At 29.6% G+C, this 17,192-nt stretch overlaps 1 protein-coding gene across 1 annotated transcript in view; it reads left to right on the top strand.

Moving 5' to 3' along the window:
* Positions 1-17,192, top strand: part of LOC134724782 (histone-lysine N-methyltransferase 2D-like) — a 33,968-nt gene extending 16,776 nt beyond the window's left edge. The window contains exons 13-21 of the mRNA XM_063588028.1: positions 408-651; positions 1,319-1,431; positions 1,756-1,885; positions 2,621-2,920; positions 3,323-3,453; positions 5,110-5,287; positions 6,726-6,842; positions 7,460-7,642; positions 9,028-17,192. Coding sequence (XP_063444098.1) covers positions 408-651; positions 1,319-1,431; positions 1,756-1,885; positions 2,621-2,920; positions 3,323-3,453; positions 5,110-5,287; positions 6,726-6,842; positions 7,460-7,642; positions 9,028-9,120 — 1,489 coding nt within the window. The 3' untranslated portion in view covers positions 9,121-17,192. The remainder of the gene's footprint in view (positions 1-407; positions 652-1,318; positions 1,432-1,755; positions 1,886-2,620; positions 2,921-3,322; positions 3,454-5,109; positions 5,288-6,725; positions 6,843-7,459; positions 7,643-9,027) is intronic.

The following is a 17,192-nucleotide window of genomic DNA, read 5'->3' on the forward strand; positions in this document are numbered from 1 at the left end:
CCCACTTCAGGTTAAAGTTGTACTGGGGACATATTTTTGTTAAACTTATTTTTGTATAAGGAAAAAATTCCTACTTTGCAGTACATCATCCTTTCTTTGCATATCCCATCTTTGTCATGGTTTTTCATTGTTTACAATACTTGTTTACAGTAGAATAGTTAAACTGTATTACAGTGTAACCTGCCTAATATGACACCAGAGTATTCCAACATCCTGCATTAACCGACACATTTTCATGGTCCCACAATATGCCTATCATTGCAGAAAAAAACCTGAGTATTCCGTCACCCGGCTTATTCCGACATTTTTTTCTGGTCCCTAGGTGTGTCGGATAGCATAGTTTATGCTTTATATACAGATATTGTCGAGTACCAAATTTATTTATTTATAATATTATAAATTTTTAGATTGCTTAACATGGATGTAGATAAGTGGGTACATTTGAACTGTGCCCTTTGGTCATCGGAAGTTTACGAAACTTTGAATGGTGATTTGATGAATGTAGATGTTGCTTTCAAACGAGCCCAGGCACTGGAATGTCAGTCTTGTAAAAAATCTGGAGCTACACTGGGATGTTTTAAAGTTAACTGTTCTAAAGTTTTTCACATTGGTTGTGCACAGAAAGCTGGATGCATGTTCTTTCAGGATAAGGTGAGTCCTTCATAATGTCACCATATATATATATATATATATATATACCATAAACCAAATAATTTTGGTGTCAGGGCGATTTATTTTTGTGAGAAGAAAAATAGCTAAAATATAAATCATTGGAAAAATTCAAAACCTTGTCCTAACTATATCGAGTAAATTTGAAAAGCGTGAAATTAAATTGCCACAAATAAACATCATGGACATAGAAAAGCCAAAACGACAAATAAAGTATCCATGAAACAAGTCACAGTAACGACCATTGGTAATAAAATATTGAGAAGATACCAAGTGGACATTCAAAACTCATAAGTCAAAGAGAAACTGGAAATGCTATAGCTAAACAAAGTAGACTCTTTAAATCCGCAAAACACTACATAAAAAAAGACTGAGCAACACAAAGATCACTTTAAACCTACAGTGAGGATATCAGATACTTCAGAAGGCTAAACAGAAGTTGTATAGATCCTTGTCTTTAACAAAAATGGGTTTCAGAAGGTTTTATCCAGAAAAATACATCAGATGCACCAATGTTATATAGGGTTATCTTATATAAGACGAAATGTATTTATGTTAAACATTCTGAAACCCCAATTTTAAAATTATAATTAGAAATGTATTGTTTTGTTTGTTTTATATAAGAAATATTTTCTTTTTTTTCTTTCAGACAATTCTTTGTCCAACTCATGCACCAAAGATATTCCCTGACAATGTGCTGACTAATTTATCTGTATATAGGAAAGTTTATGTCAATAGAGATGAAGATAAACAAGTAGCCAGGTATTTATTAGGCATCAATTCTTTCAAGTTTGTAATATCCAGAAGCCAGGTAACACTATTTATTAGGCATCAATTCTTTGTAATATCCACAATTGCACAAATCAACAATAAATTGCTCTTTTATTCTTGTATTTTCAATATCATTAATTTAGCAAGAAATTTTTTTTTTGAAAATATTTTAAAATCTGAATGTTAACATTTTATTTTTCAAATTTCGAAATTGGACATATTTGTGAAAAATTGATCCTACTTCTACCCTTTCCTTTGGTTTTACCAGAAATATCTATCCAGTTTGATATAATAATGTGTTCTTGTTATTTTCAGTATGATCCGAGGCCAGGAAGAGGGGACTTATGCTTTAAGGATCAGTTCTCTAATTTTACACAGTGTAGGACAATTACTACCACATCAAATAGCAACAGGAAAATTTCATACCAGAGATTTTATATATCCTGTAAGTATATAGCAAGGAATGTTCATGGATGAAACACCAAAAAACATGATTTGTATACTAACGAGCAGGACACACAGTAAAAAATGAGCTTCAAATCAAACAAAATTCGAAACATGGTGCATCAAAATAAGATTGAGAATGGGAATAAAAAAAAAGCCTTGAGGCAACCAATCTGGCTCCAACACAAAAAGAAAATACTGCACCTGGAGACTGAAATTTAGCTGGCTGATAACAAAATTTATACTAGTTCAATGAAAAAAATATGTTTTAAACAACTCAATAAGTTAATTAAATGTTTTGTTGAATTTATGCTGTAACTCAAGGACTAATCTGACAAATAATTGAACTGATCGACAAAGCATATGTTTTTGCATTAGAGAGATGGGAGATACCAAAGTGATATTTAAGCTCATAGGTCGAAAATAAACTGATGCCTTTGGTAAAAATGAAAATTACAAAAAGACAAACAAACGATCTACGAAACAAAATTTAGCAAATTAAATAAAGACTGTGCAATATGAATCCCACAAAAAGGATTTTTAACAACATTATCATCTTTGTTATAACAGATTGGTTTTAAATCTTAAGTAATGATTTTCAGATGAAGTGTTATGAATTCTTCCAAATTTTCATTCACTTTGCCATACTATTATATCATGTATATTGTAGAAAAACTTGAATAATCAGAAAAATTTTAAATGATTTTTAAAACCATTGTTATCTTTGTTATGACAGGTTGGTTTTAAATCTAGTCGATTTTATTGGAGTATGAGGAGGTTATATAAACGGTGTCGGTATGTCTGTAGTATTAGTGACAATGATGGTCGACCGGAATTCATGATTCGTGTAGTGGAAGCAGGCTTCGAGGATATTGTTATGAAAGACAGTTCGCCACGTTCTGTGTGGTTTAAAGTGCTAGAACCGTTAGATAAAATGCGAAGAAATGCAGACTTAGTGAAAATATTTCCCAGTTTTATGACGGGAGAGGAATTGTTTGGTTTAACAGAACCAGCTATTATCAGGGTGATTGAATCTGTAAGTTTATCTAAAAAAAATCATATTATGAATTGAGATGTCAACAAGGCAGCAACCCAATGAAACAAAAAAAAAATGTCGAACTTTTCTACTCTGTTACAATAGAAAAAATTCTATTCATAAATAACACTTCAAATTGCCTTGATTAAATTGTGAAAAATTCAAAAGAGGAGGAAAACTGAAATTTCAAAAACAACGTCATGTATTGTACTTTATCTTTTTTTTTCATACCATAAAAGCATTTAAAATATCTCAACATAAAGTCATGCACAAAAATTAGTAGCATTTTTTATCAGGAACATAATCTAAAACTAGATTCTTTACTTTGTGATGTGTTTGAGTTGTTGGTGAGAAGAATTTTATGTTTATGTATATCTTAACTAAAACATATAAATTTTACAGCTACCTGGAACTGATCTCTTATTAGACTACGCTTTTAAATATGGCCGCTGTGAATTGATTGAAATGCCATTAACAATCAATCCATCAGGCTGCGCTAGAACAGAACCAAAACTTAGAACTCATTTTAGAAAGTAAGTATGACGTAAGAAAATTACATAAGCATTTCTTCTACAAAAAATATAATAGACTGATAGATGTAAAATTCTAATTACTGCAGTGTTTTTACGAACCAAAATGAAACATTTCCACAGAGTCGTCTCCTCTTGGTCAAGGTATTTAAACTTTTGTCTATTTTAATGTCCCTTTGAATGAGGGTTTGGATGGGGTTAAATGATTAAAGAGTAATGCCCTTAAAAATGAAGATTAGTGAATAATGGGCAAAAAAAATGAAGATTAGAGAAATGTGTGGTCTAATTTTTGAAGATAGGAGAAAAAAGAGGTTAATTCTATAAAATATTGAGAGAAAAAAGGGGTGAAAATTAAATGTTTACAGAATAACAGACCCCTCCCCATCCACACCCTCTTGAATAAATACAATAGCTGCTGTTCACCACAAGGAGATATACATGACTCTGTGGATATGTTTCATTTGGTTGGCAATGATAATACTAAATTCTGTCTATGTAAATTACTATAGATTCATTATTATGTAAATTACTATAGATTCATTATTATGTAAATTACTATAGATTCATTATTATGTAAATTACTATAGATTCATTATTATGTAAATTACTATAGATTCATTATTATTCATGGATTTTGTGAGTGAAGGTGAACCATTTTAATTTTCTAAAAGAAGTAAATATTTTCTATAGACTTGTATGCAGACTTCAATAAAACTGAACGTCTGTGATTCCCTATGGGAACTCCAGCTTCCTCCACCAATCAAAACTAGTTACCACTTAATAGCACATAATGTGTTGAAATTGGCCTGAAATACCAACCAATTAATCAACCATGAAATCCTATATTCAAGAAGATAGTATTCAATCCATGAAAATTATAACCCATAAAAATGGATGAATCTACTTTATTGTTTGGGACAGTGAATCTATGGAGACTTAGGGTTTTTTTTTAGTGTCTTTCCTTGTCACCTGCATCAATTATCCTATATGAGGGTTTGGATGGGGTTAAATGATTAAAGAATAATGCCCTTAAAAAATGAAGATTAGAGAATAACAGGCAAAAAAATGAAGATTAGAGAAATGCATGGTCTGATTTTTTGAAGATAAGAGAAAAAAAGGGGTTAATTTTATGAAGATTAGAGAAAAAAGGGGTGGAAATTAAATGTTAACAGAATAACAGACACCCCCCCCCCCCCCCTCCTCCAGACCCTCTTATATGTTGCTCTTCTAATTCTGATTTTACTGGTTTCGGAGATTTCCAATACTAAGCATATTAAAACATGCACCTATCTTTCTCTGCTTATATCAGGTTGTAAATATGCAGCTCTATTAGGAAACAATCTTGAAAAAATGTCACCAAACTTGTACAGATCCTTCTACAGGACATGAAGTATTACTTAAATTGGGACAGAATAATTATTGCACACACCAAGAAACTTGCATTTTAAATTTTGATAGCATTATTTTTATGTAGCTTGTACTGAAGTAGGAATAACGAATCTGTCATTTTTCTTGATTATTAAAAAATCAAAATTTTAATGCATGCAAACATTTGTGAATTTACAATATTCATATTCAATGTAGTCGTTGTTATTTGTATTATCTAAGCTCTAGAATTTTTGTGTGCACATGTCTTCAATAATAAATTTCCATTTTCAGAATGCATACATTACAATCCAGCCATACTTCACGGTCACTACCTGCAATGGTAACAGGGGTGACAGGAGACATTAATTCTCCGTACATGAAACAGTTTGTCCATTCCAAATCTCAGCAGTATAGAAGGTTAAAGACAGAATGGAAAATTAATGTCTTTCTAGGCAGATCTAGAATTCAGGTAAGATTGATTTAATCGTTATCTGCACAGTTACAGGAACAATGACAAAATGGATCCCCAAAGGTTTATTTGGAGTAAACTTTAGTTGTTTGCTGAAATCTGCTGTAGATTACAGTCGGGGATTCAGCAATCAAAAGCATCTACAGGGGAATAACTTAAGTTAAGAATAAGTGATAGGATATTTGGTCCAAGGACACAGTCATCGTCCTTTGGTTTTCGTTGTCTACAAATATAGTTAATAGTGTAAACAGTGTTTAACTTGCATGTTTTATTTGATACACTTTCCGAATTTATTTCTTGATATTAAATGCATGAAATATTAAGTAGGGGGATGAAATTACATGTCAAAAAAATTTTGGTGCTGAATCTTTATGTTAAGTAGTGAATTGGTCCAGTTCTAAAAGGTCAAATTTTATCACGTCTGAAGCTGTCGAACTGAATTTTACACCCACTTAACACAGAATTGTCAATATTTTGAGTTAGAGCTGGTAGAAGTTTCTATAATTTTGATATTATTTGTCTCACTGGTAGTACACTACACTGTAAAAATCTTTTTGAGAAAGAGCAGGTGCGATTTTTTAATTTGAATTTATTGTTTAAAAGAAGTACACTACGAAATAACTGTGTTCTCGGGCCATTTGCATTAATACAAAACTGAAATATGTTAAGATATATATAACAAATCATTTCAGAGTTATTTCCCTTAGTACATTATATTTCAAATATCCGATGAATACTGTAAATTCAGAAATTATTGTGATGTTTTTATTAATGGGAAAAATGTGACAGGGTTATAATAGCAATAATTTCAACTCGTATTTCGTATTTTTTTACATGAATTAAGCAGGATTTTTCTCAATTTAGCAAAAAAATAAAATCAAATTTTACTCATAAATGCACACAATGATTTCTGAATTGACAGTAGTCACCAAAGTGTGCTGAAGAATTTGATACATGCTTACATATTAAAACTTGTATGATGAAAGAAAAAGTCAAAGAAGGCAATCAAAAACAGGCAATAACACCAATAGAAATAAAAGATAAGCAAAATCAGGCAATAACACCAATAGAAACAAACAACAGTCCACAAAACACTTCATAGTAATGATCGAGGAACAATTGTGACACTGATAACAAGATGGTAATATTAAGTGATCCGAAAAGCAAGCATTCCCTGCTCTCCTAATATGTGACATGTATTCCTGCAGATCCTGTGAATTTTCAGTTAAATAGATATAGGAAGATGTGTGAGTGCCAATGAGACAACTCTCCATCTCTCAGCGTATCAGTCAAGTACAAATCAGGGTTCATACTCACATCACATTGAACTGTCTTGCCCTGATTGTGCATTTAATTGTCTCTGGATAATAAACATCCGTACATTAAATCATTTTGAGTAATAACCTTATATTTAAATATGATATATGTTTTTGTACAGGGACTAGGGTTATTTGCTGCCCGAGATCTAGAGAAACACACCATGGTGATAGAATATATAGGCTACCTTATACGGAATGAAGTAGCCAACAGGTTGGAAGTAGTCTATGATGAACAGGTATTTTATTTTAGTTTTGTAAAATGAGTGAAAGATGTATTAAGGACTATATCTCTCTATAAGATTAATAGGGAAAAATTTGATGGGCTGCTTAAATCATTCTTTAACCTTTTTTCAATAGAATTGTTTTTCTTTTCACTGAAACGTTGAATCTCTTACAACTAAATACTAAATTTTTTCATTAATATAGTTGAGGGTAAATTTTGAAATATGACTTTGGTCCCAAATATATTGTTTATTCTCTCAGAACAGATTTTAACCTGCTTTTAATAAGTCAGGGAATGGAAATTAGATAATTATAAAAGTAGTTCCTGAGACAAGAAGATAATTGTCCTTTGACATATTGATTTAAATTATAGTTAGTTTTAAAGTCTGTGATTATGGATTTCATCCCTTCAGGATTTTGAATAATCAACAAGACTCTAAAAAAATCAAGCAGAAAACAGACATCATTAAAAAAAAAACAACGAAAAAGCACATGACAGAAATAGATTTTTTTTTAACTTTTTCTCTTGACAGATTTGCTAAGATGTGATTTTTTTATCTAAAGAAAACCCTGCAATTGAATACATAAACATTTATAAAAACTAATAACTTAACTATTTTAAATTTTATAGAATCGTGGTGTATATATGTTCCGTATAGACTCTGATATTGTTGTTGATGCCACCATGGCTGGAGGACCTGCTCGGTATATTAATCATTCATGTGATCCTAATTGTGTAGCTGAAGTCGTTCCATTCGACAAAGAAAGTAAAATTATTATTATTACTAATCGGAGGATACCTAAAGGAGAGGAGGTTAGTATTTATAATAAGGTTACGAGAATATGTCATGTATTTCTGGTTAGTATTGATAATAAGGTTATGAGAATATGTCATGTATTTCTGGTTAGTATTGATAATAAGGTTATGAGAATATGTCATGTATTTCTGGTTAGTATTGATAATAAGGTTATGAGAATATGTCATGTATTTCTGGTTAGTATTGATAATAAGGTTGTGAGAATATGTCATGTATTGCTGGTTAGTATTGATAATAAGGTTATGAGAATATGTCATGTATTTCTGGTTAGTATTGATAATAAGGTTATGAGAATATGTCATGTATTTCTGGTTAGTATTGATAATAAGGTTATGAGAATATGTCATGTATTTCTGGTTAGTATTGATAATAAGGTTATGAGAATATGTCATGTATTTCTGGTTAGCATTGATAATAAGGTTATGAGAATATGTCATGTATTTCTGGTTAGTATTGATAATTAGGTTACGAGAATATGTCATGTATTTCTGGTTAGTATCAGGAAAATTGATTTCATCGTATCAATCTAACTTACTATATAAAAATAAGAAGATGTGGTATAATTGTCAATGAGACAACTCTCTCCAAGAGACCAAATGACACAGAAATTAACATCTATATGTCAGTGTACAGCCTTCAACATTGAGCACAGCCCATACCCCATAGTCAGCTATAAAAGGCCCTCAAAGGACAAATGTAAAACAATTGAAACGAGAAATGTTTGCTACACATATTACATGTATTAGTCTACTACTGTTGAATAAAATGGATTCTTATTATTTTAATTTTCAATCTCCTTTCACCTTACATGTCTGACTTTGAATAAAATAATGTGTGGTATACATCAGGGTGGAAGCAACCCCATTCTTGACAGAGAGCATACCGTACATACAATGCAATTTATTTTTCAACAATATACTTAAAATCAAAAAAGATGCACATACAAATACTGTTTTTTTTGTGTTTCATTTAATTTGATCTTTGTATTTCATTACCAATGTTAAAACAAAAGGAACAAAAAACTTGATTGAAACAAATCTCATATAACATGAATAACGGGTTAAATCATCTGTCTAAATAAGATTCTGTCTGGGTGCAAATTTTGAGAATGAAGTATCATAAAATATGTGCTTCAGATATATATTAAAGCAGACGTAGTATGACTGCCAATGAGATAACTCTTCAAAAGAGACCCAATTAACACAGAAACTAACAACTAAAGGTCACCTTACCACAATGCTTTTAAACTGAATAAAACAATGAAAAAATTAATTACATTCTTTTATTTTAATGTGTTCAACAATTCAAGAGCCATACTAAAATAACAACTTTATTAAGTTTTTTAAATATATCATTTGATTCTTTTCGTTTCTTTTTTCAGCTAACTTATGATTATAAATTTGACTTTGAAGATGAACAACATAAAATTCCTTGTTGTTGTGGTGCTAAACGATGTCGAAAATGGATGAACTAAAATTTTCACAAAAGATGATAACTGCATTATAGGAATAGTCTTGAAAACTTTCAAGTAATTATGTGAATTAGTCATAGAAATTGTTCAAATAGTCAATTTACTATAAGATGAAGTTTTACTTCAAAGGACAAGTATTGACTTCAGTGACGAACTATACACAGGAGATCAGAATAAAGGAATATAACCAGAAAAGTGAGAAACAGATCTTCGAATAGTCAGGCATACAAACAATTATAGAGTAAAGAAAAAATAAGAGTGTAAAGAAATAATGAATTCTGACAAATATATTTATATGAATTACTTTTGTGTATGAATTTGTAGGATGGAGGAAAAACCTAAAATTGGATTTAGATGTCAAATGTTAGTTTTATAATATTATGTCTTGATAAATATATGTGAGAAGAAAGGAAAGATATGTAGAAGGAAAGGAAAAACTAAATTGTAAACTGAAATAAGGCCAAGTTTTTTTATACTCATGTAAGAGAAGGACTGCCACATACTTTGTGTCTATGCATTTTACTTTAACAACAGACTGTTTGATGCTAATGGTCTCGTAGATTTTGGTATTTCTAGAATATCATATTGTTTTCCATAAAATAATAGACAATAGTTCTTCTTTTTAGTTCAATGATAGATAAATATATATTGACCATGCATGTATAATACATGCATTTAAATACATAAAAGATGTTCAAATAAATGGTGATAACTTTAATTTAGATTTTTTAGTCAACTCTTTGCTTTTGTAAAATAGAAATAAAGGTATCACTGTACAATATTATATGAAAGTGCTAAAAAGATAAAGCACTAAAAATATTGGAGGAAAGAAATGGAATATTTACTTTTTATTTTTTCCCTATTGCCAAAATTTATTAAGGGGTCTACAGAATTATATAAGTACAGTTAAAAACACTAGGGTAACGCTGGTTGAATTTAACATCTGGTTTAGACAATTGGATATTGTTCTTAAAAGGGTCCAATAATTTTTGAAACCTTAATAATTAGAAAGAACATATTTCTTCTTGGATTGAGCTGAATCTAGTTTTATAGATTTTATCTTCTTTCTTAAGATTGAGAAAATTATGAACTAGCTGTTTTTCAGTCTTTACTTGAACTTACAGATGAATTGAAAGCAATAATGTCATATTTTCCATTGACTCAGATTTAAATCACATTTCAGCATTAATATTTATTTAAATTTAGCCCATCGTTGTAGTTAAATCAGTAGTTACAGAAGAGGCATTTTTGACCTAGATTCAACGGTTCATTGAATATTTATTCATTCATGAAATTTGTACAAAGTGCATGAATTATATCATGTATATATAGAGAGGATCTCATAGAATAAAATGACATCAATCATTTCAAGGTACAGAATGTGCTGGTTGAAGATGTTCATGTTGAAATCCACATTAAATCACTTTCAGTTTGATCCAAAAAAGAGAAAATTTCCATGTCACAAATTTTCCATAATTATTGAATTTTAGATTAGAATGGTGATTTTTGTACGTTTTTTTTTCTTTTTTATCTGATTGCAGTGTGAGTGTTTGGAATATTTAAGATAAAGGCCAGTGGTTGAAATAGATCATTTATTATTTTCAATTATGCAGTTTTCATTACTTTATGTTAAGACGAAGAAATGTGTCGAATGTGGAATATCATATAGCAAGACACTTATCACTGAATTTTCTGTCCATTCCTTATTTATTAAGGCTACATACCAGTGCTTTATTAAATGTCAAACTTTTTAGACAGAATTCTCTGTTTTTCTTTCCTTCAATGTTCTCTTTATTGTCATTTTTGTTTTTGATGTGTAAATTAGAATTATTCCTAACTTATGCGAGACTAAGGGAGGATTTTTTTAAATTATATATTTGTTTTACATATTTGTGCAATTAAAGATTGTTTGTGAACTTATTAATCAGATAATTATTGTTTAGATATTTCTTTATATTTTGTGGTTTGAATTTTGAACTTATATTGAGTGTGTGTTTTCATATCAGTTTCTGTAGGTTGTACTGTTGCATTTTAAATGAACCAACAAAATATATGATGTCTGTTTAATAAGGGTGATTCCATTATAATGAATGTGTGAGGGTAGGATTGGAAGATTTATTTTTGGACAGTTCCATTATTGTTGAAGGTTCATATTACAATTTACTAAAATGAGAGTAAATTTGTTGTACAGGGGATGTTTGAAATCCCATCCTTCTCTCCCACATTTTTTTTAATGGAATAACCCTAAAGTAAAACAAAAACATTAATAATTTTAAACTGAAAATTTCAAACAGGCAAACTATTTGGTGTTTAATAATAAAGAAAAAGTCAATTCTTTTCAGCAAAATTTTAATTTCAAGTAAAATTTTAACAAGTAGCTTTCTTAATTAGAATTTTATTGAAACACAATTGCTTATGGAATTGAAATAAATAACACATGATGTTTTTGTTAGTTGTCAATTGAAAACAGGTCTATTATTAAAACATGCATTACACTTGGTTTTCCCAATGATCTTGAGTAAAAGTAAATATGAAACAAAATCTAAGAGGGGAATGTTTGATTATTAACATTACTAATTAATGTCTAGAGTAAATGTTATTAATAACTGCAATCTGAGTCTTAAAATTAGGCAAGAATAATTTATTTATTATATATCATACATTTAAAACAAATAACCATGCTTAAATGCTTGTGTACATGGCTAACATGCCCTCACTTATAAACTACATTTGTACATATGAATATACTAACATAAATTTTGTACAAGTTAACCATTGAATGTCTTAATAGCTGTAAAATTTATATTCCATTATTTAATTCAATCATTATCTACATAAAACATTTCATTTTCACACATTCATATTTATAAATAATATGCAAACTTTATATTGTCGAATGTTATGTTTGGAAGCATAATAAATATTTAGCTACCTCAAGACAGTTGAAATTGATTTTTCTATAAATAACATTTTCAATGTATGTTTAATTTTTTACAGTCCAAACAGACCGTATATTTCCTATTAATCCCAAATATGATACTCATTTGATGAAGAAATATCTGTTCTTGCATAAATACTTACCAGAGAATCATTTGTTAATTATCTCCCTTTGATAGGTGGTGTTTGAGTTAACTCCCTTTAGAACATTTTGTGTTGGAGCATTATAATTTTCAGTGCTCAACATAATCCCTGACCAGAAGCTTTAGTGTGTTCATCATTAAATATTTAGGATCAGTATAAGTCCAATATATCAACCTTTCCAGTGGCGGATCCAGCCATTTGATAAAGGGGGGGGGGGGGGTTCTAACTATATGTCCCCATTCAAATGCATTGATCCTCCAAAAAAAGGGGGTTCCAACCCCGGGACTCTCCCCTGGATCCCCCACTGCTTTTACCTTTTTTCTTTGGGTTTTTAAACTTCTATGATTAGAAAAATCACAAAATATTTTTGAGAGATCATCACAGAGAAAAGTTTGAGTTTCATTGATATTTAATCAGTGTTAATTCATAAGAATTACATTTTTTTTTATCAAGTAATGTACAAATAGATTTAATATAGTGCACTTAAAAACTTATGGTTTCAATTATAATAATTGTTGCAAGTGAAGAAGCACCACAGGGTCATGTGATAAGAAATGTTGATTGCAAAGAGTACAACAACCTCTTCTTTGAAGAGTGGACAAAAGGGAGATTATAATTTTTATATGTAGCATGTTTAAAGGATGATAACTGACCAATGTATCTCACAATGAAACACAAAAATTAGATTAGAAACCACTGTCATATACACCAGCCTTTTAAAAACAAATTCACATCAGAGTTTTTCAATCATAAAAAGGGTCAACTTTTTATCTGATCAGTTGATCATTTACACATGTATCATACCATTATAGAGCTTTCGCTGAAGACTTAAGTTTGATTACAGCAATTTAGGTTTTAAGAAATTTCTACTGTTCCCTTAAAGGCCAAAAATGCCATTGCACAATGAAGAGCAAAGTAAAGTTGTGAGTTTTAGAATAGAATGTTCATCCCATTAACATTACAACTATGAATTATATTTAAAAAACTGAAAGGAAGTCATTTTAAATGCATTTTGTGTAACAGTTCCGAATTACTCCAATGTTTAAATTGTACTTCTCCTTGTACTTGCCCTTGAAGGAATCAGTAGAGACTGTATTTCACTTTGTGATTACTTTTTCATCAAATGCTCTATACATGTATTAAAGATATTTTGTTGCTTTACCAAAATATTTTATATTGATCAAAATATAGAACATACTTAATTTTTTATAGCCTGGCAGCTTGGTTACCATTATTTTGCTTAGCAGAGTTATTTGACAAACGATTTTATATAGAATTTAAAAGAGATGCCAAATGAAATTTAAGGGGTACTGACAATTTTTTTACCGTTTCCACTTTCTACATTATCAAGGCTCAGTGGAAACGAATTTTTATGGGTATTCATCATATTATACCCTTTAAACCAGAGCTTTTTTTCTCAGAATTTGGGCCACAACCGTACACAGTCCTGTAATATCTAAATTTTGACAAGAACGGTACAGTCCTGTAATATCTAAATTTGGACAAGAACTGTACAGTCCTGTAATATCTAAATTTGGACAAGAACCGTACAGTCCTGTAATATCTAAATTTGAACAAGAACCGTACAGTCCTGTAATATCTAAATTTGAACAAGAACCGTACAGTCCTGTAATATCTAAATTTGAACAAGAACCGTACAGTCCTGTAATATATAAATTTGGACAAGAACTGTACGTACAAGTCCTGTAATATCTAAATTTGGACAAGAACCGTACAGTCCTGTAATATCTGAATTTGGGCAAGAACCACAGTCCTGAAATATCTGAATTTGGGCAATATCCTTAGTCATTCTGATATCTGATTTTGGGCAAGAACCTTAGTTATGTGATATCTGAATTTGGGCAATATTCTTACAGTCCTTCTGATATCTGAATTTGGGCAATATTCTTACAGTCCTTCTGATATCTGAATTTGGGCAATATTCTTACAGTCCTTCTGATATCTGAATTTGGGCAATATTCTTACAGTCCTTCTGATATCTGAATTTGGGCAATATTCTTACAGTCCTTCTGATATCTGAATTTGGGCAAGAACCTGTCAATAACAGCACCATTATGTATATTAATCTGCACAGGTTTTTTGCTGTACAATGCTTGTGTGAGTATTTATTTCTGAGGAATGACAATTTGATATGTTTGCAGTTTTATTCCATTGCATAATTATATGAAGTATTGTACTCTGTTGTTTGTTTGAAATGTTTTGTGCTGGAATATCTATTGTGAATGTCTTATAGATTGATATAGTTGCTCAGTTTTAATAGAATTCCATATGTCATAGTACTAAGGACTCATTTATAGTTCATTGTTTTCACTTTTTTATATAGTTTGACATATGTTGGATGTTATATATGTTAACTTTGCCTGTGACTGGCTGAATTTTGGGACATGTAAACATTCAAGGTATATCAGACTAAAAAAATATAAAAATCTGAAAACTATTACAAGAAACTTTGTGCATTTATGCAAATTGTTTTGACAAATGAAAGTTATTATATAAATTTGTGTATTCTGCTGTCTTGTAGGAATTAGCAAGCTACCATTTTACTAGTCAAATTGTTGATTGAAATACATATTATAAAGTAAAAGTTAAAAATGTAGTTTCAAAACAAACCTGCTGTTGAATATTTGGTTCGTTTTGTAATTTTGAAGTGTTTGAAAAAAACATTTTTGGGTTTCAGAGAATCCTATTTGAAATTTATAGTAAATTTTAACTGTTATTAAGCCTGTTTGATTGTAAAAGTAGAAAAGGGGGGGGGGGTTGTGACACTGGATGACATTTTGTCCTCATTTTAAACTGAACTATAAATGAGTCTTCAGTGTTTTTAGCAAATAACATACCATAGTAGATAACATTTAGTAAAAATTATTAAAAATTTAACTTTAAGTTGTACAAAATCCTGTTTTATTTGTGAAATGTTTATTCAGTGTGTAAATAATGTACAATTTGTCTGTCAGATGATCTTTACATTATAAATATTTTATACCGACTTATATTAGATATTTGTTATTATGTGTCAAACATTAGTCAGTTGTTCTCAGATCATTTCATAGATGTTGTATGTTTTAAAGATTTTTCATATTCTAGATGTAGGTGAAAACATTTTGTTATTTTTTTCTGTTTGTAAATTATACATTGTATGTATTTCATTACCACATCAGTTCTACAGATCTTTTTCAAACATTTTAAGGAGTTGAACCATTTGAGATTTCTTGGAAATTCTTTTGGAATTTATTAAGGAAAATCAGCTTTATAATCTAAAAAAATTGTAGCTACTACTATTGTCATAAATTTTTGTTTGAGCTGTTGAAGTGATAATTTTCTGAATTAAGCTATGAGAGGTTAAATCAGAGAATGGATGACATCATAAGCTAATGCCAATGTCATGACCTTAGAAATTAGCATGAAACAGATTATCTATGGCCTTCTATTTAATAAATTAGTAAATGGTATGGAGCTGGTCATTAGCACAATAAAATGTAATCAAGAATCAACCAAGGAGATATTCAAAATAGTTTTCTGTCAAAGTTTCATAACCTTATAAACAGTTAACCTGTATTAAAGGCAATGAAATATTTTCAAGGGCTAGTTTTAACTTCTATTTTATATGTAGCTAACTTTTTTGACATGTTAACCAATAGGTACAGATCAATTTTTTTTATTTTTATTTTAAAAAATTGGCCAGAGGGTAAAATCAAAATGGCACTGTTATTTTTACCATCATACAACATGTATATAGAAAAATATTGCACATTTAACCACTTTTTGTCAAATATAAAGGAGATGGCTGTCTGGCACATCCAACCCTAATAAGGAATTTTAATTTGTGAATTGCTGATAACTAAACCAATTGATTGTTTGACGAATTACATAAAGGCAATAAATTTTATACAAAGATTTTGTATTTAGATATTGTTGAAATTTAAGTAGCTAACTTTTGTATAATTGTTGTTAGATCCCTACTTGTATTGTACAGACTATCACAAATTATTTAAGAATAACATATTTTGAAATTTTGAAATGCAATTGTAAACGCTGTAGTTCTGTGTGTGTCCCACTATTTCATGAGAGAGTTTTCAGAAGACTTTTTGTCCACACAACAAAAAGAAATCAAAAATAATCTTCATCTTTTATTTAAGACATTGATATTGGTCTTTTTTTTATTATTAAAAAAACAAACTTTTTGCAAATATCTTTTAGTATAATTTTTATTTTCCCAACATGTTATAATGTTGTTTCTTGTGCAATCATAGATAAAAGATGTCAGAACCAAAGTTACTGTTTCTAAATTTTCAAGATTAATGAAACTTAACTTATATAGAACTTCTGGATTTTAATATTTTCCACTAAGTACACTATCTGGATTGAGTTGGACCAGATTTGTTAAATTGAGTTGCACAAGAATGTAATACACAATGCTTAAAAATGCATATTCAAATAAAAACAAGTTGCATTTGTAATAAAATGTATAGTTAATAACTTCTGAATTTCAATTCTCTATTCTTCTTTTTCTTTTCTTCTGCTGTCACATTTTATAAGGTTTTTATATTTAGTGTAGAAGATAGAAATATTTTGTACAAAAAAATGTCTTGAATTTCCTTTCTTATTTTCTTATAAACTCAGGCCTGGATGCCTAATTGTAAATTATTATAATGTGAATAATTTATACAAATGAATTTTAATACTGATACTAAAACAGAGGATCATTAACACAGCAGAAATTGAAAACATGAATTGTAACTAAAATATTCATTTAACAGTCTAAATCCCTCATATTTTTTAGCTCTGGTTGTTTTCATGTAAATGTATATTAAATTCACAACGTTAAATTATGTAAAATTCATTTTTTAGTCCTTTTTTTTGTATGTAAATTTCACCCAATAAAATCATGTAAGTTTCATGTATTATCCATCTTAACATATAGTGCTATCAGCAGACGATTGTAATTATATCAGAATAAAATTTTATCACATGTT

Source organism: Mytilus trossulus, chromosome 7, assembly GCF_036588685.1.
Source record: "Mytilus trossulus isolate FHL-02 chromosome 7, PNRI_Mtr1.1.1.hap1, whole genome shotgun sequence".
In the NCBI taxonomy this organism is placed as follows: Eukaryota; Metazoa; Mollusca; class Bivalvia; order Mytilida; family Mytilidae; genus Mytilus; species Mytilus trossulus.